General features: G+C 36.5%; 2 protein-coding genes across 3 annotated transcripts; both read right to left on the reverse strand.

Annotated features, from left to right (window-relative positions):
* LOC112181804 lies at nt 1-4,041 on the reverse strand. Its single transcript, XM_024320206.2, has 9 exons — nt 3,825-4,041; nt 3,455-3,713; nt 2,975-3,097; nt 2,792-2,874; nt 2,505-2,621; nt 2,169-2,304; nt 1,441-2,086; nt 1,118-1,314; nt 1-860 (listed from the first exon to the last, which is right to left on the reverse strand). The coding sequence occupies exons 1-9, from the start codon at nt 3,944-3,946 to the stop codon at nt 744-746; spliced, it is 1,800 nt and encodes a 599-aa protein (XP_024175974.1). The 5' UTR covers nt 3,947-4,041; the 3' UTR covers nt 1-743.
* A 794-nt stretch (nt 4,042-4,835) lies between these two features.
* On the reverse strand, nt 4,836-14,275 carry LOC112181803 (exocyst complex component SEC10b). Of its 2 annotated transcripts, none has more exons than XM_024320204.2 (25): nt 14,125-14,275; nt 13,331-13,426; nt 12,974-13,231; nt 12,811-12,885; nt 12,160-12,261; nt 11,977-12,027; nt 11,788-11,893; nt 11,208-11,318; nt 10,733-10,824; nt 10,251-10,419; nt 10,098-10,174; nt 9,918-10,016; nt 9,737-9,827; nt 9,104-9,189; nt 8,844-9,017; nt 8,170-8,223; nt 7,953-8,081; nt 7,739-7,831; nt 7,489-7,635; nt 7,190-7,287; nt 6,470-6,554; nt 5,962-6,020; nt 5,770-5,868; nt 5,602-5,685; nt 4,836-5,361 (listed from the first exon to the last, which is right to left on the reverse strand). In XM_024320204.2, exons 2-25 carry the CDS (start codon nt 13,424-13,426, stop codon nt 5,283-5,285), a joined length of 2,514 nt encoding a protein of 837 aa, XP_024175972.1. In that variant the 5' UTR covers nt 14,125-14,275; the 3' UTR covers nt 4,836-5,282. The 2 variants fall into 2 exon arrangements, with proteins under 2 accessions (XP_024175972.1, XP_040365395.1); XM_040509461.1 differs by having other exon boundaries at nt 13,331-13,440; nt 14,125-14,212.
* Nucleotides 14,276-19,868: the final 5,593 nt, after the last annotated feature.

Here is a 19,868-nt window from a genome sequence, read left to right on the forward strand (position 1 = left end):
AATCACTTGTGGGTAATTGCATCATTACTTACATCATTAGCCAGCATGCAGACAGCAAGTCAGCAAGTGCTACACTGTAATCTTCAAATCATAATTCACGAATTCGATCATAAGACATAATGAAAAGTATTCATCAATCATCATTCTTACATGAAGCTAGAAGTCTCAACATCTACAGGAAGACGCGGGGTTACAACAGAAGAAAGGTGATTCCATCAGCTACTTATTACTTGATGTACAAAGCTCCCTTTTCTGAGTTGTTCTGACCAAAATCTATCACATTCACTTCACCAACTGGAAGGATGCAAGACAAAGTCCATTTTCAACAGAAGAATTCCATTTGCAATAGTTCAAGAAATTTGTTTGGCCTTAACTTCAACACTAAGCAATAATACCAGATCCAAAGAAAGATTCATGATAAATGGCTTTCTGGAAACCTGAATAGGTTCTGTTTAGGCTAACTACTAGGATAGCAAGGCGAGCCTAATAAGAAACATGATTTTCTTCAAGAAGACGGAGGGGGGAATTAAGACAAAAATCAGAACTAGCAAAACTCAAAGTTCAAAAGCAGGAAGTACAAAAAATGCCATCAGCTTCTTCCATTTGATAGTCTCTTAGCATACGTTGGTTGGGGCATAACAACTGAACTTTTTTTTTTCTCTCTTCTTGGCTCTAATAAATCCTAGAAACTAGAGCATTACAATCTTGCAGATATATAATATGCACACCTCTAAACACTTTGATTATTGACCAGATCTTCCGAAGAAGTGTTCCATTTGCAAGCACCCTTGGGACTGCAGTCTATTTGTCTTAGCTCCATATTTGCATCTCTTTGGTCCCCGTGAATTTGACTTACTATCCTGCAATAATAAAAAAACAATGCTTACATGCTTAGCACCTGAAACATTGGTAAAAGATATACCACTATAACATTAAAATTTCATTACAAGCAAATTTTCCTGGTTCCAAGTAAATATGAGCAAAAACAATCAAATGACTTATTAGAAAAGAACTGTGATTAGAACTACAAAAATAAACTTTTATATGCAGTTAGCTACTACCAATCTGATAAAGCATTTTGGACCAGAATAAAACAAATAACACTTGATGACCTCACCAATGTTGATTGATTATGAGATCTCAGAACTTTGATTCTTCCACCTCTTCCGTCAGTTCCTACAGCAATCAAATCACTTTTATTTGCCGTTGAGTCTTGCCTTGTTACAGATCCATTGTTTACAGTCTGCTTGCACCATTTTCCCAACCTGTTTGCTCCATCAAGACCAAGCAAGCCACCAGAAGAGCCTGCAACCCCTGCATTTTAAGAGAGGAACTCAAAATCAAAGTTAAAATTTTATCTGGTAATGTTATTCAGGTTAATGTAACTCATCTGTACGTGAAGGAATCAAACTCAATTGACAATATGCATCAGTGATATACCTTGTCTGGGAAGTGCTTGTGTGATGGGAGATTCCTGTATAATGTTAAGCACCGGGGAGACTTCTTCTACATCATCAAGAATCACAACATCAGCAGCAGGAGACTTGGAAATATGAGTCATTTTACCAGTTATTGAGCCCAAAGGCTCGTCCAGATTTCTTAGTCTACAGACTGAAGTTTCATTGATTGAATCAGAAGCAGCCCCTGGTCTCAACATACTAGACTTCTGGCTAGTTCTATGCTCACAGAGTGGGTTTTTCACATTGGCATTTGAAAGTTCATGTCTAGTTGTGGAAAATTTTGAAGCATCATCATCAATTAAGGAGTAGGGATCTCTTTCTTCATCATCAGCACTGGTACTTGTACCATCTTTAGTAGAATTTGCATCCATAGGGCTAATGAAATTGAAGTGTACTGTCTGGCACAGTAGATCATTTGGCAAGCTTCCTATCCTATCAAATTTATGCATTGGAGCAAACTGTTTGCTTTGATCTTCTGATGAATTGTTGACGGATACAGAATCAGATTTACAACTAACATTATTCTGAATAACTCTTTGCCCTCGAGTTTCCCTTGAAGCTTTTAAAGCCCTCAAAACTTCATTGTCCTTGACTTCAACCGCACTCTCCAATTCTTGTACCCTTGTCTGATAAAGGGCACAAAATCACTAATCAGGATTCACTCATCTATACGAGAGTTACTTTAGATGATCTCATCACAAAACTCACCTTTAATGTATTCATCTTTTCTTTAGCCTTCTCTAGTTCTTCACTAGAACGAGCCTTTTCATGTGCCAGATCTCTGTGCTTTTTCATCAATTCATTGTATCTAGCCGTCATTTTTTTGGCATGGACCTGGTAAACCCTATTAGAAGTATGTGTACACAGAAACCAACATCAAACTTGAGGGAAAAAAAATAAAGGTATACAAGAGTGAAATGAGTAGGCAATAACTGCTTAAGTTATATTTGAGATACGATAACTCAAACACAAGTTAAACAGGTTGCTTCATCCACACAAAAAAAATGATATATCTATATAAAGTTTGAAGGTCATATGGCTAACCTTTCACGCGACAACAAGGACTTTTTTAGGCTATCTATCGATTCTTTGTTGTTCACCCCATTACCAAGAGCTGCATAGTTTAAGACATCCTCTTCTTTTAGATCAAAGTCAGATACCCTACAGTTAAATCCATGTAGCTATGTTAGGGGTGGAAAAGAAACAGATAATTGAGAGATTAATCTGATTACAATAGCTGTTGGGGCTTGGGTAATAGCCTTCAGGTAAATGTTACATTCAAATTCTTCAGTATACACAACCGAAATAACTAATAACGCAAAAGCACTCACAATTTGAATGCTGCAAGCTCCTTGGCCAATTTCATATTCTTTTCTTGCAACCTCAAGCACTCCATAGTTACCTTATCAAGCTCCTATGAAAAGATGACAAAAAACTTCATAAGATTTTCCTTCTTCATAACTTGATCTACAGTATTTCATAATACAAGTAAAGAACCACAATTGACAATTCACCCCAGATTTCATACGAAGCATCCGTTCCATGGATGCTTGTTGTTTCAAGGCTTCATTCTTTGATGCCACTGCATCATTCTTTGATGCTACTTCTTTCTTTGCCTGCTCCTTGCACAAACAAAGCTGAAAAAGAAAATTGCTGCCCAAGTAAGAGCCACATGAAGGAAAAGCAAGATGCTTCAATCTTAAAGAATATTGTTATATGACCTTCCACTTGATTTTAACAGTTAAGTCTCAGCTCATATTAGAGGTTCCCATCATATTAGAGGTTCCCATTTCCTATACAAAAAACATTCAAGAAACCACAATTTCAACCCTTTTCTGCCTTCCAGCTCAAATTCGGAAATTCCACAGATCAAGAGAGTAAAACGAAAACCCCTAATGTGTGATCTATCAATAACATCAGCAATGGCACACAAAAAAAATTGAAATCAAAATTTCTCAAAAATCCTAACCCCCAGCATAATGAGAATCCAATACCTCGTCGGTGAGATCCTTGAGACTCTGCCCCTGCCGGTCCAATGCCGAAGTAAGCACAATCGTCTTGGACTCCAACCTCTGCACCTCTTGGCGCAATGCCGCGGCGTCCTCGTCCTCACACTCAACAACCGGTCGCTGAGTGCTACTCGGATCCACCGACTGGAAATAAAGCCGGCCGGCATCGCTCGCCTTGCAGCTCTGCTTGCACACCGGGCAACTACACTTGTTGTTCGACGAGTACTCGAACCACTGCTGCAAACTAGGGTTTTACAGACAGAAAAGAAAGAAGAAAAAATCCGAAAATTCAGTACTGAAAATTAACGATTCGATGACGAAGGGAGAAGATTTGATGATGTGGAAGAGATGTTACCAGAGCTCGTGGAAGACGTGGCCGCAGAGGGAGATGGATTGGAGATCCTCGGAGACGGGGTTGAGGTCTTCGTAGCAGATGGAGCAGATGGTTTTGGCGAAGGCGGTGTTGGAATTGGTCATATCGCTGTGGGGAGGTCTACGGCTCTCTCTCTGGTTCCGCCATCAGGTCTGCTTCTGGGTTTTCGGGATTTTTTTTTGTCGGGAAAATGGAGCGGATTTTGAAATCGTGAGCGGGAAGGCGATGGAAGGGGAGGGAAAAACATTTTGAGAGAATTTGACATTTGAGAACACGGTAATATATTTTCGCCCGTCTCCGAAGCACGTGCAAACCACGTGAATTTCTGGGGGGAAAAAATCACAGGTTTGGTTCAGAAATGTGATGAATGAAAACTCTCAAAGAGAATTTTTAGCAAAAATTTGCCTATACACCCCCAGTGTAAGTGACCTAGTATTTATTCGGTGATCTGAGTTCATGACATTTGAAGTTTACTTTTTTTTTTTTTTTAATAACTAAAAAGTGGACTTGACGTTATTCAGTTATGCATTCCTCTTTGTGTAAGTGCATGTCGGTGCTTTGAATCCCTTCTCACTTTTGAGGGACTGTAAGGGACAAGTGCATCTAACAACTGAGGTTAAGTTGCACATTTAAAGTTGTTATAATCTCACAATTTAGATTTAATATATATGACTGAAATGCATTTATTCCTTACAATATCTAAAAAAACTGTCTTGACATATAAACACTACACTCAATATAAAGGTGGTCTATAATTGAAGGTCCAGATTGATGACCTGTTAGTCTGTTACCTGGATCGTAACTAATTAGTAATTACCTGGATGTTAGTCTGTTACATACATATTTTTTTAACAATTATTAAGTTATTATCCAATCTATTTTTGGCTTAACCTTTTACGTTGCTACATATATGTAAAATTTAAGAGGTAATGTGCAAGACAAAAAATTGATGCATGAATGCACATGGAACGCTAATACCGTAATGCCGTTCCCAATGACTTCCTCCACAAAGCAGTGCAAGGAACAAACTAGTGATTTCAGAATAATACTATTCGGACTGCAATCAAGCAACACAACTCTGTGCAACAAATTCATCACTGGTACCATTTACAAAAGGGCAAAAACCATCAAATCATCGAATGAAACTTGCAACCCTAGCAAATAAATTAGAGACCTAAAAACGAGTCTTCCAGGTCCTCCTATTTGTACCTTCAAAATATACACTCAACAAAATGGAAAAGAGAAACAATATGCAGTTCAATGATCTGTCCAAAGATCAGCTCTTTAACCAGACCAATAATGCAATTTAAACCGGTTCCCCTGCTTGATGTCTGTGCCTCCAAATAATTTCAACTCGGTGTGTCAGTTTCCTCATCTCTGGAGCAACTTGATGCCACACAACATTGGGAGGTCATATTTAGTCAACATACAGCTCCTGAATCAACCTGAGCTTGCCCACAAGGAACTAAGTCTGGCAGCAAGTTTTGCACTCTTGTAGTCATCTCTAAGCTCAATAAACCTGATTTAGTATCCAAATCAAAATTGTATCAGAACAAATGGATTATTTTCTGAAAAAAAAAAAAAAAGACGAGACATCATTAAGAAATAAAGCTTCATGCTTATCACCATGTTTTGAAAAAAGAGAAATTTGGAAAATTCTTCAATCAACTGCAAATTATTCATCGTCTTTAATGGGAAGATAAACTGAGCTTCAATATGTGTGTGGTCTACACTTTTTTTTAAGAGTGAAGTGTGTTACCTCTGTGCATCTTTCCGTATACTGGGGGTACCCTCAAACAGAGTTGAGAGACTTTCAGGAGCAACAATAAAGACATTGGCCATTCTGCAGATGAAAGCTCATCATACATTCATGTTCAAAAACCAAAATGGGTGGAACTGGAAATACAGCAATTTCAAGGAAACTCACATGCCAAGCAATTCAAATTTTTCATCAACAGAAGGAGCATTAAAACTGCGCACAAATTCTCCATATTCAGTTATGTCACGCTTCAGCCGTAATCCTCCACTGAGAAAGGGAAACAAATTGAACTCATCAATTAATGTGAACATTCAACTGAACTAGTTTCGCAGGTCAAGAATCATGAGAAAGTCCATTTACCTGGGATTGAAAGTGAACTTCTGCCAATGTGTTAGTAGCCCTTTATGCAAGCGATTTCCCTGGCAAACATTCAACATAATTTAAGTTCAAATGTGTTGGTGTCATCATAACCATCTTTATTCAAAATGCCTAACCCCTATTCAGCCCAAAGATATCAAGTTAAAATCACATGAACTAAAATACAGGTGTGACGAAAATGAAAAATATCATCTATGACTTATATCTTAATTGATCCAAGTCATCCAGCAGTTGCTGCAGATAGTGTTAAAGGCCTTGTATCATGCAAGCATTATGCACTTTTGTCCGCTAGAAATGTTGATACAAATTTATCATTGTATCAAGCCAGTTGAAAGCATTCATCGTTGTATTCATGCCCTTGCAATTATATGCAAACAAGCAATTGCACAGTGAGTTGTGCACTTGCCCGCTATTCTACAATAATCAAGTCTAGTTCTAACTCAGCGACCGCAACACATAAAAACCATCAGGAGAGACAGCAAGTACTTACTAATTCAGTCAAAAATGCTTGCTTGTTAAGACCCTCAAGTGCTGAGAATGCAGATTCTAGTATACGGGAAAGATAAGCTACAACTCTAGCCAAAAGAAAAGAAACACATTATCAACAGCAATCATTTTATTGATCAGGGTAACATATAAACACATTAGAAAAGAAAGAACAAGGATAAAAAATATATATATATAAAAAATTAAAAAATTAAAAAAACTCGCTCGTTAAAATGATGTGGTCACGAACCAGAATTATGATCCTGAATTGTAAACCTATCCAGTTCAGTTGGTATCGACCAAGAAATTCTTGTTTGAATAGTCCAAAAATGGAAGCAATTACTAATCCAGTATACAGGATACTCTTGCAAGGGAAAGGAAGAATGAGAGAAGCCCCTATATAGTTGGCTGATCATTAATTATTGTAGAACTGGTTGAGAAATTAGCATACATGCCACTAAATATCCCATAAAGACAGTTCAATAGTTTGACCCCAAAAAAAAAAAAAAAATCAAAAACATCAGACAGACAGCTAAATGCAGGTGTCAAATTGTGGACTACAGAGCTTACTGTTAACTTCCTAAATCTCTGGTTTTCGTTCATGCCAAGCTCCATCTCCATTTAAAAAGTATAAAAAATAAAATAAAAAAAATAAAAAGAGATCAAACGACTCATTTTGCAGAAGTCCTAAAAATGCAGGCTTTAATTATTCATTGATTGTAACCTCGTGCAGGCATTTGTCGGCCGATGATCAGGAGCAAATCCATCTTCTGGTGATCTGTAATCTGTTGCCTTCTGTTCAGAAGAAAGTAATCGCTCCACCTGAATAGCAGGGGTTTCAAATGAAAAACATTAGAACATTGGGCAAATGACAGAGTGAGAAGATGCACATACAGGACCCACATACATATAACCCAGCAGCCACCAAGAAGCCAAGTCATGACTATACTTAATTGTTACTAAAAGGTGGAATCATTAACCAATCTACAAGCTACATAGTAGGTCAAAAATTTAGTAACTGACCTCAGCCATCACAGTTTCAATACATTGTTGAAGCCCTTTATATGCAGCACCCTCCGCACTTGACATAGCTGTTGCCATTTCTTCACATGAAGCAGCATGCGCTCCATCAACAGGGAGTAGAAGCCGAGAGATAGAATTTGAAAAATACTGACGAGTAAAATCCCAATCAATTTAAGTGCTCAAAACATATCAGGTCATTCCATCAAGAACAACATATACACATTTAGACAATGGCAAATGGCCAACATACTTGCTGAACTATAGCCACACTGCTACCACAACGTTGTACAGCAACCATGAAAGATCTGAAACTGCTTTCACCAGCAGCAGCAGCAGCTTCTGCCTACACATCAGCCATTCATATTCCTTAGTCTACCGTATTGGAAAAACTGTGCATTTAGTTGAATCAAGTATTCTATAGTTCACAATTTAGAATGCATCAAAAAGTATGATCAGGTACGTACAGCAGAAGCAGCTGCAGCAGCCACCCTTCTACTCATACTAGTACCCAATACAAATCTTTCCCTTAAAGATGCAGCTTCAGTCAAGCTGTCTCTTGCTCGTTCAAGACCTTCTGTTATATATTTACTGACCTATAAAGGAAAGAAAAAGAATATCATGAATTTCATTTAAATAAAAAATCCTCAATGTGTATGTTATTTTAATGAGCAACCAACTTACTTGGCCTAGGAGGGAAGTGAACACCAATTTTACATTTGCTGCAAGGGTTGCAGGCTGAAGGGGAAAAAAATTATATTATATAAATCTATAAAGAATAAAAATGAAAAAACTAGTAATATATCTGCAACATAAAAATCTAGAATAATTGAAACCCTAAATGTATACCTAAAAGAGCAGAGTAATATATTGTTTAACCACCGTTCATATTATATTGCCCATCTCCCAATCAGTTTTATGAGGCATGTCAAAATTTCATACTTAACAATCTGCTATAACATGTATGCACCCATGCAGGTGAATTTCCCACTCATCCACAGGGGAATGATACCTGTGTCCTTGAAGTCATTTTCTATGAATATAGGTATTTAAGATACCTCATAAGAATCTCCAATTTCAAGTTAAACAAAGTAACTTTATGAATGCATGTTAATGAGATATAATAAAGAGTTGAAGTGTAAACACCAACCCACATAGAGGAGAACAGAGAAAATACTAGACAACAATGGCAAACATTCAAAAGAAAACTTGGGAAAAAAAAAATATATATATATATATATAATAACTTTAGAAGATACTGAGCAAATAATTTCCTCAATCCCAAGTGAATCAGATTATCAGATACGTATTTAAAACTCCTGAGTAGAAAATGTATATAGTGCAAGAACAGATATTACTTGGGATGAGAACAGAGTGCATCTGGTAATTGCTTCTTCATTCCAACGAACAAACTCTGTCACAACAGTGACAGATATTTGCTGGTTGGAAGATGCTACTGCTGCCCCTTTTGAGCGCCCGATTGTTCCACTTGATTCAGATGTCTGCTGGCTTTCAGCGCGTAGTTCTGCCATCTGCGCAGCATATACATGTTAATCATTGTTACCAACACAGAATGATAGCTGGAGCTTGATTGAATAATAATGCATTTGATGCAAACCTTAGCTTGATATAGTTGTTTAAGAGAGGCCTGCTCATGTTCAGGATATCCATCCTTGTGAGCAGAAAACAAAGACTCTGTGAGGCCTGAAACATCAGATAAAGTTTCTATGAAGATCCCATAGTTGATAAGTAGAAAAAAGCAGTTTCATTGAACCAAAGCAAATATGAATAGTAACTAAAAATGCTAATATTCCTATTTTGTAAGAACCGGCTAGTTAAAATTTGTCAGCCGTGAGACTAGAATTTGTTACATAATGTGATTTCTGATCTTTTTATTAAAATTAAACATAGAAATTTTTTGGAAGAAAAAAGGCAAAAGGCAGGTTCATTTGAGGTACAGGAACCCCAATACAGAACCATCAAATTAGAACCCCGCTGCCCCTAACCACAGCAAAAGTAGACATGTAAATTCCTAAAAAACCCTGGCATCTTGAGGTAATGCCTATTTCCCAAACACTTGCTCTTTTTCCCTTTTTGTTTTTGCTTTGTTTTGTCTTTTTTATTTTTTCAGCTGGTAAAAAACATTGTCGACATCATGACCCTTCATTCACCATCACCATAATATCCACACTAGTATTCCCATGAGAAGCAAATCCACTTATAGAGAGACCGCAAAAGGTTAATTCATTACCCTCGACATCCAAGTCACCACATCCCACGGCTCGCAGGTCCTTAGCAAGATCTTGCGTCTTCTCATATGCCACCGCTAGCATTCTAAGATACTGCAGTCACAGGTAAAAAAATAAGTAAAATGAAGAACTACACGAACATTTTGTAAGCAAGGAAGGAACTGCCCAAGTAGTTTTACTCACTAATAGAAGGCCCCCTTCTTCCATAGGAGGTAGGTTCACGAGAGATGGTTTTACCAATAATTTGTCCAATAAAGCTGTAATTCTCTGCTCTAAAACTCGCTGCACCAAAAAACAGAATATTAAAAACATGGAGCTGAAAATGGAGAAGAAATATAAAATAGAAGGGGTCCTGCATGGTACCTGGACTAAGATTGACATAACTTCATTAGGAGAAGGGAATACAGCCATAATTGTTGCTGCTTCCTTCCGTACAGTATCTGCAAAAGAAACAAAAATATAACAAATATATTGAAGAATTCCACCTCTCGATTTCAATCAATGACATTCTTTAACCTGTGATTTCTTTGTACAAGGAAGAAAGTCCACGAGAAACATTGCTAGGACTAGCCTGGGAACCCTCGTCACCAAGAACCAATCTGGTATCTGCATTCATGACTTCCACATCAATAAACATTGGACGTGTTGCCACATAATGTTGCATGGCACTAGTTCCCCTGTTAAACTGCATCGCAATATAAATTAACAATATAAGGAAAATGGATTCATGAAATGAATAAAATCCTTAGACCAAATCTCATTCACTGTGACATTTGGTTTTATGTGTGGGTGTGTGTGTGAGAGATAGATAGAGAGAGAGAGAGAGAGAGAGAGAGAGAGAGAGAGAGAGAGAAAGGCCATATGTTTAGGATTTTTTTTTTTAATTTTTTTTTTACAATATATGTTTAGGAGTTCAATGCTAAATACGATGGTACATGTTTAGCGCATTCTATATACTAGGCATATTTAGGTGTTTAGGCCATGGAGTTTAGGTCTACCTGAGATAAAATTTTAGCACATTCTGCCATGGTAGACAAATCTCTTCTCTGTGATGCGGCATCAAATCGAGCTAGCAGTCTGTTCTCCAATTCTATTACGGTAAAAATAGTAACAAAGAAAAATAAAAATAAAGAACTTGATTAAAATATATTCCATAAAGTTTGTAAGAGACTGAACGAAGAGCTTCCCCTACCAAGACTTTTAACTGTAATCCCAGAAATTTTTGATGAAATCATTAAAGAGGTGAGCCATCCATAGGTTTTTTTTTTCTAATAAAATACCGGGAAGGGTTGTTGAATAAGGAAACCATAAAATAATAATAATAAATAAAAAAGAACGAAAGAAATAGGCTAGAGACCAGAAAATAACTGCTGTGGGGACACAAAGAATTCAAAGATTGCATGTAGACCATGGTACAAAATTACTCAGTGAAATGAGACATAGCATGTTTAAGACTAGTCTATGTAATCATACCGTTACAGTACTCCTGAAGATTAGCAACTGCAACTTCTAATCCTCTGCTAGCGGCTGCATTGCCCATGACCGATGGTACAGTTCTTCCAATATCTTCCTCAGCAAATGCCCCTATCATCAACAGAGGCAAGCAAGGTAATTATCACATATTGGCATATTTCCCTGAACGTTATTTGGCAGTATGAGCCTTATCTACGATTTTATAGGCTGCTAGACACTCATGGGGGAATGTTATATTTACATATACTCATAAGGTAAAAAGGCAGCACAACTTGATGGCCACTTACCAGATTACATATTATATGATTGCATAGGAAATAACAAGTAACAGTTAAAACTTCACTGATTCAGTTCATGGAACCTACTAGCATGAGTTAGATACAAATTCATTACGGTTTCATCTACCCAAACATATATCATGGCCACAACTAAAAACAAATGACAGCTACTCAGTGCCATTACTCCCCTTTCCAGAGAAAAGAGGAACAGAACAGGGGGAGAGACAGTGAAAGAGAGATGATCTTAATATTTTGCCATAATAAAATAACAACAGCTGTTTGATAAAATAATGTCATCTTACGCAGTTTTTGTGCAATTTTAGCAGCCTCTGCAACACGACTGTCATCGGAAAATAGAGGTGAAAGTTCCATTAGATCGCCTGGGCTGCTATTAAACTCCATCAAGTACTGCAAGAATAAGTGGCAACATTGTGTTAACTGTTAACTTACTACCAAAAAAGGGTAGAACAGACCAAATGTTCCGTGACTACCTTTATGAGCTCTATTGATTGACTAGCAGTTTCCCGCTGAGCATCTGCACTCTGACAAGGAAAATCCAAATAATTACAAACATAAATTACTAAACTGTAATGAAATAATGGTACTAGAGTGATCTCAATTACAACTTTGGAAGCAAACAGTCCATTAGCAATCAAGCATAGGACAAACTTCACCTGCAGATGATCTCCTATTTTTGCAGCAGTCTGTCCAACACTTGATATACGTGAATCCAACCTGGCAAAGCTACCAAACAAGCCGTCTACTCCTTTTTCAAGCTGACAAATAATATGTAATCTAATACAGTCAAATTTGTAATTCAATATCCAAGTCAGATGCATCTAATGCTTGAAACTGAAACCACTGAATAGATATCCTCACTTAACTTGTAGATAGCTTAAATGTTTTTGCACTAGGATTGGTAGAATACCACATTAAAAAGCTTGTTATAGTGGTATACAATCAGTTTTATCAGACTAGAATGAGAAACATTTTATCTTAGTTTCATGAATTCCTCACATATCATACTCATTGAATAAAGACAGGTGAAGGGCCAGGTGCAATAATTTCCATATCACTAAAGATGGGAAACATTATTCACAGAGCTACAATGTTATTGCTGGAGAGTGCATGAAGTCCAACCCCAATATGCAAGCAGTGATAAAATATTGTATGAGCTCTGACAATAACAGCCTAGTTAGAAAGATGTGGTGGAAACTATTGCAACTTTAGATCTTTGGTAAGGACCACTGCCTTTTCTTGGAATGCAGTGTGAAGAACATTTTTGAGATATATTAACATAAAATGTAAGGCCCCTGCTAACTAACCTCAGTAAGTGTCTTGCGGTGCTTAGAATCTTGTACAGAAACATCCTTCTTAAGATTTAATAGCTTTCCATCAATCTTCAACAGGAAGAATGGCAAATCAGCAACTTCAAAAAAAGATGGAAATGAACTTGGAAGTCCCATATTTACACTGTTCCTGAAATACCTGTGTCTGGAGATCAACCAACTCCTTACAAGAATCCTTGAACAGAGATAAGATCTTATCTACTTCTGGAAATAAAGGGTCAGACACTCCCTGCGCAAATCTTGTTGCATCTGACGGAGCTCGCATATGTCCATTTGGCAAAGAGTCAGTCCCGCTGATGTTGCTATGACCCTCAGATGAATCTGTTTCATCTTCTTGAAAGGATGGGAGGAGATCATTTACCAGGTTTCCAAACAATGCATCAAATGAAAATTCACCCTACAAGTTTAAAGAATTTTAGTCCTCAGTTTACCTAAATTCCCAGCTGTAAAACAAAAATTACAAAAATCTCATATTTTCATTCTTCTTTTTTCCCACCTTAAAGTCGTCTATGTCCAAGATGAGTGGAAGTGAGCTAACTGATGAATTTTTCGCACGTCTGTCGCTCTTGATTCCATCTCTACTCTCTTTCATCTAGTTCAAGAAAAACTAAACAATGTAACAGAATGAATAAATTCACCATTCAAACTCACAACATACAGCCAACATCCAGCAAAAACTTCCATCCATTACAGGCAGACTAACCACAATATTCAGTCAATAGCCAAAGTTCAGTAGCTCAAACAACAAAGTAACTCAACGCTACAATATACCCGACTCTTAAGCTAAGCTCAACTCAAATGTGCATATTTCTGCAGTCACATAATATAAGAATCCCTACTTTTACGCACTATATAGCATCTAGGCTAAAAGCTAATCACTTTAACTGTCAATGGAGCACAAAGACCAAAATTTCGGTGCCACCATTGTGACGAAATGAATTTGAAAACTGAAACATCAAAACCCTAAGAACACATTAATTCAATTAGCGTAGACTTTTCTAATGACTCCATTCCAGTTTTACATTGGTTTCCTTCACAGATTAAAAAAAAGTAAAAATCACAAAACTCACCATGCGATTCAATTCAGAGCTCAATTGACACAGTAAACTCTCATTCAAACCCCGAAAATCAAACAAATTACTAAACATTTTCTACATTTCGCTCCAAGCTAAAGCTCAAATCGATAACTTCAGCTCCTAATTTTGCAGTTTCTAAAATTTAAAAAAAAAAAAATACAGAAATATCAAATCCAAAGAAAAATCAAAACAAATCCGGAAACGAATAGTGCACCTCTATTGGAATTGAGAGAGTAGCAGAGACTCCAAGTTCGCCTCTTTCTTCTTCGCTTGGTTTTTGGTTGGGCTAGATCGAGAGCCAGAGAGAGAAATAGTTCTTGGAACGAAGACTACGATGAATATTAAAGACCTAAAGTGACGATTTTACCCTAGTAATGTGGTACAGATATGGAATTGATCGAGGGTGAAATTGAGAATTCGAATACTTCCGGACAAACAGAGCTGGAACAAGGTAGCTTTGGATTTTTATTTTTATTATTTTGCCAATGTTTTTGTATTTTGGTTTCTTGTGTTTAACTGGCTCGGTTACCTGCCCGTCCTCTATTGCAGCTTGCGCGGTTGAGAAAAATTACTAGTGTTTGTGCTTCCTTGAAAGCAAAGAATTATTTGCCTTGATCAAGCGAAGTTGTCAATTTGTATCTAATCGTTGTCGATTTGATTTTTACTCCGCAACATGATAGAAATATTGTTACAATTTATGGATTAAGACGCAAGTTAGAATAATGCTATATGGTAGGGTTTTCGATTCAGTTAATGGACTAAAGCCCAATTTGGGACTAAGCAAGCAACTTATTGCAAGCTACTACAAGGTGCCCAATGTTTTATGCTATAGAACATGGGCAAATTCTACAATATGTTAGCGTATGACATGCATACAATTGCCTTAAAGTGGTAAAATGAGTCATCAAAATAGTAATATTAGTCCTCAAAGTGGTAACATGAGTCCTTAAAGTGGTAAATTTTCTTAGTTACAACATGAGTTCTCAAGTGATAAAATGAGTCCTCAAACCGGTAAAATGAGTCCTCAAAGTGGTAAAAAAAAGTTTATGTATGAGAAACATTAACATACCATAGCCTTACCCATAGAACATGATGCTAGGTGGTGTTTCTATATTGGTTCTTATATGTGACTCATGTCATCTTGTTATATTCTCATTCAAGGGAGTCATTCTAATAAATGAGGACTACTTGAAAACTTTTGTGTTAGACCCACTTTTTTATCACATTTCTGCATATCAACTGTTAGATATTTAGATATTTATGTGTAGATCATTTATGCAATTTTTCAACCAACTTGAAAATCGTTAAGGCATGCATAATTGTGATTTATCAGTTATGAACATGAACGGTTCATGCTTGATAGATTTAGTCCGTCCATTGATTTGATCTAGTTCGGTACCTTAATGATTATCAATTTGAAAGAAATTTTTTAAAAGTGATCTACTCATGCATACAAAAACATCTAACGGTTGATTTGTCGTAATGTAATCGAAAAATGGGTCTCTTAATCCGTTGCTTTTTCTCCTTTTTTTAAAAAAGAGGATCAAAGGGTTTCACTCTTGCCCCCATGGTGACACTCGAACCCACGTCTGTACGTATGCAATTGAAAGTCCTCAACTGGTCCTCATTATAGTGGGAAAATTGTTGTTGTGGTTGGTTTCGAGTCTCCATATTCAAGCATATCGCACTACAAGCTCACAACTTTGAGAATCAATGGCAATGTTGTTCCTCACAAAAAATAACAAATTTAATGTATTTGGTTTACCAACAAACTACAAAAGAAGCTTGTAAAATTATACCGAAACAATAAATTTGACAGTAAATGATCGAACAATCGTTCATTGACCAATTTTGATAGACATGTTTGGTGCTTTGGTGATATAGGTTGCAAGGACCTAGAAATTTGGTGCTTCCAATCAGTAAATTGAATAGTTGAAACTGGAAAAGATTTACAATAGACTAGTAGTTTAGTTTGTTTTTTGTAAGACATTTTTATTCAAACTTTTTGAGTAATATGTTTTATGTTTCTTTTTCTTTTTCTTTTTTTAAGAAACTCAGGTGCTTTGAACGTGCTATGGAGACGTGTACTACATTTTTTGAAATTCACCATTTGTTCTTTCTCCAATCTTAAATTCTATTTTCCTCTTCTATCGTTTTCTTGCTCATTTCGCTCTACTTTTCAAATGTCACTCCGTTTTCCTCGAAAAATTCTCAAGAATACATAAATACAAACAATTGTGGCATAAGTGAAACTTGTATCTTAAGGGCAAGGAGAAAATTTAGTTTATTATCTTTTGAACTATGCCTATTTACTTGTCTTTGTAACATAGTTTATAGGCTTTCTTGAATAAGTGAGCATGAGTACCGTCAAATGATCTGACCTAATCTATATATCGATGTGGTTTAAACTCTTTATCTACCCATAGAGGGTAGAGGAATGATATGTAATGATTCTTTCTGGCTTGAGTTTTAATATATCGACATGATATTCTTAAAAAAAAAAAAATAGATAAAAAAGTGAAACTTGTATCTATTTTTTTTTTAAGGGCAATGGAAGAGTATTCCATTGATATAAAATCATACCACATTACACGGTCAAGCTAGAGTGATCCAAAGAGGACCTCTCAATATACATCACAATGCTTAATCATTCATCAACTAAAATACAAAAAAATAAAAAGCTACTCCTACACTACCATAAATCAAAACAAATATTTTCTAGGTCTAACAGCGAGACTGTGAATACTATTTATGTTTTGAGATGACACTATCGTGAACAAAAGTATGTACTATTCTGGGTACCAAATGCTTATGAGAATGTGTAGAGACTAGAAAATATTTGGTATAGAGCTGAATCAGGTTACCCGCCACATCTAGTTGAAGGGGGCTTGAAGGGGCAGAAGATAGAGATCGATATAGAAACAAATGCAGTTGCGGAATTCGCATTTAAAGGTTTGGTACATACTGCACTAAACAATCGATACAATGATAGAATGCTTATAGTTTTTTGTATTCTCAAAGGAGGAATTAGGACAACTAGTATCCTGGAAAAATAGAGAGCTAGTGTCAATGTTTGAAGAAACTAACATTTGAGAGTCCTCCCAGCCGCTTTCTAAAATAGAGAGTTTAACCATTCATGGCTGACGAATCAGACTGCTAAATGCCCCACCGCAACATTCAGTGTGAGGAGATGTTAAGGGTTTCTTTCGGGATGGAGAAGTTCGACGGAGTCTCGAAGGAGATGGCGTCGTCAGACTAGGAGATCGAGGAGTCGTCGATAGACTTGAACAAACTAGGGGTGGAGCTCCGCCGCGTCATTGGACCAACTGGCCATATGATCTGCCTCGGTCTGCTGTGGCATCAACTGGGACTCGGACCCATGATCCACAATCTCATCCACAATCAGAAAAGCATTGGAAAAGCCTTGGGGGAAGTTGCAATGGGCGGCTTGATTGAGTCGGGTACCACCGTTTTTGAGGTTCTATTGTCACGAACGAACTCAGAATATGATGGCTCAAAAATGCTCATCATTACTATGAGTGTTATGAGCTTTCTAGTTTGCTTGCAGGTGTAGGTAACACATCCTCCTCAGCTCAAGCTCGAGGTTGTTTTTGAGTTTGTCGCTAGACTGTTCAATCTTGTCCAACTTAGATACATGTACAAGGCGTATCCAAATACCAATAAAATGAAGTTGTGTGAGCTGATTTCCAAGGTGGCTTTTATGTATGGGGGAAAATTTTCTCATGCGAGCTAGTAACCGACTCCACATGCACTACCGAAACAGGAATTCTAGCCAAACGTGGATTCCGACTAAACCATCTCTACTAATCCAATCCTACTCCCAGTAGCCTAACATTAGCTCTAGTAGTAGTAGTTACATGAATTCATTTATTGCTACTGTTATTTAATTTTAAAGAACACTGTAATTCAGTAGGTGTTGTTTTGAACTTCTTGCTTTTATTAAAAAAAATGACTTTTTGATTGGTCAGGATAAGGAGAAGATAGTCTTCTTGATAGTTGATAAAGTCCATGAACAATTAATCCTAACTCATAATGACTTTCTGGATCGCCTAAACAAGCAACATCTACAAGGTAGGGATCTCCTAATACTACATTTGTTAATTGGCTCGGAGTAAGAGAAGTTTTGACGGCAAGTGGAAAAACAGAATGGTTGGTGTATCAAATTATGTTCGACAAAGTTGAAGATGCTAAAAAATGATTTTCTTATTGTGCAAAGTTGAATCTCATTCGGCGTTTCCAATTTACTATAAAGTTAAATATGAAGCAATAACTTCAACTGTTTATGCAACGGATTCGGGATCAGAACTTACAGCCCACAATTTGTTCGTTGAATTACGAAAGCAGTACATGGAGAAGAAAAACTCTGGTATTGAGTTAACTCTCAAAGAAATTGCGGATTATGGTTTGAAGCATGCCCGGACAATGAAGAATACTAGTAACTCGGCTTATGTTTTTATTGGAATTGAAAATGAGAGGCCTGAAGCTTATGGTTTTGTTGTTAATGAATATTACACGGATAGTAGTGATCATATCGAGACATGGTGGGCAACTGGCAGTGGTTCAAAGTATGTTAAGCTAATACTCCAAGCTAATTACAAAGATAACTTGTCTGAGCAACCTACATTGCAATTGGCTGAAGTGTCTTTATTAACTTCAGCCTGGGCGATTCCTACGTGTATTTGTATTTGACTCAAATGGATTAAGAGATGTGTATTCCAAGCCTACATTGGAGGTGTATTTGAGTTACCACAAACACTCGGATGAGTTCCATTCATGAACATTTTACATCTTTTTTATCGGCCAGATTGGTGACACTGTAGTGACTCGGTGGTTTAGTTTTGGATGTCTTATTCAACCAGTTGATGTGATGGTTGTACATCCTATGAGACATGTTAGGGGATATATTATTCGTCGTGTGGTTTTGAAGAACAAAAATGCTTCAACCATAATTGAAGAAGTGTGAGACCAATGTGGAAGATATGGATGTCATAATCGAACCAATGAAAAAATTACTGATTTTCCATGTCTTCAAATTGTTAATGAGAGATTTTATTTCGCATAGTTAACAAAAAAGGAGCTAAGTGATCTTTTGGGATATAGCATTGATGATTGACTTTGTATGGATAGTTTGTTTAGATCGTATTTTGTTGATTATAAAAGATCAATTTTTTCTGTAAAAAAGAAAAAGAAAAAAGGAAAGGTCTTGCTAGACGTTACATGAGGTGTGCCTCTCGAATCTTAGCAAGTAGCATAAATACCATGAACTTTTTCAAGGACTTATATGAGTTAGCATAGCTATTGACAATTGATTTGATTGCGTTACGCGATCAAACATGGATTTGATTTCATGAATATTGTTTTAGATTTTTGGTTGGAGTAAACATTATCTTAAATTTATGAATACTATTTGTATTGTTTCATGTCGTATTTTTTATTTTTTTAAGCATACATATTAAAAACCATAAAATATATGAGAGTTTATAATTTAAACCTCAAACGATTGAAGTTGGAAAAATTATAGATCTTACTATTTGGATGAATAATACTTTTTAAAGGTTTAAAAATTTAGACTATAGTCTATTTTAGACCACAAAGATTAGAGATGGCCCTACATCCGCCATTTGTTCATGTGTATCTTTGTGGTTTTGTATAATCAAATTACCATATAATGAAAAACAAATAAGTGAAACGCATAAGTCAAGAGTACCGATCAAAGCAACTTGTATAAATGAATAGAATATTTCAACTATTCCTACCACAATTGAAAACAAAAATGTCAATTTTGAACATTTGTATGATTGGAGATCAGGATACATGGAAAGTTTAAGAGCAGGAGGAGCACAAACATCCCTTTTAACTTTTCATCTTGTGCAAAGGATGGATGTTGACAAGTTAAGTCTAGTTTGAAAAACAATTTTACTGAGGGGCCTAACAATT

Source organism: Rosa chinensis, chromosome 1 (assembly GCF_002994745.2).
Source record: "Rosa chinensis cultivar Old Blush chromosome 1, RchiOBHm-V2, whole genome shotgun sequence".
NCBI classification, from domain to species: domain Eukaryota; kingdom Viridiplantae; phylum Streptophyta; class Magnoliopsida; order Rosales; family Rosaceae; genus Rosa; species Rosa chinensis.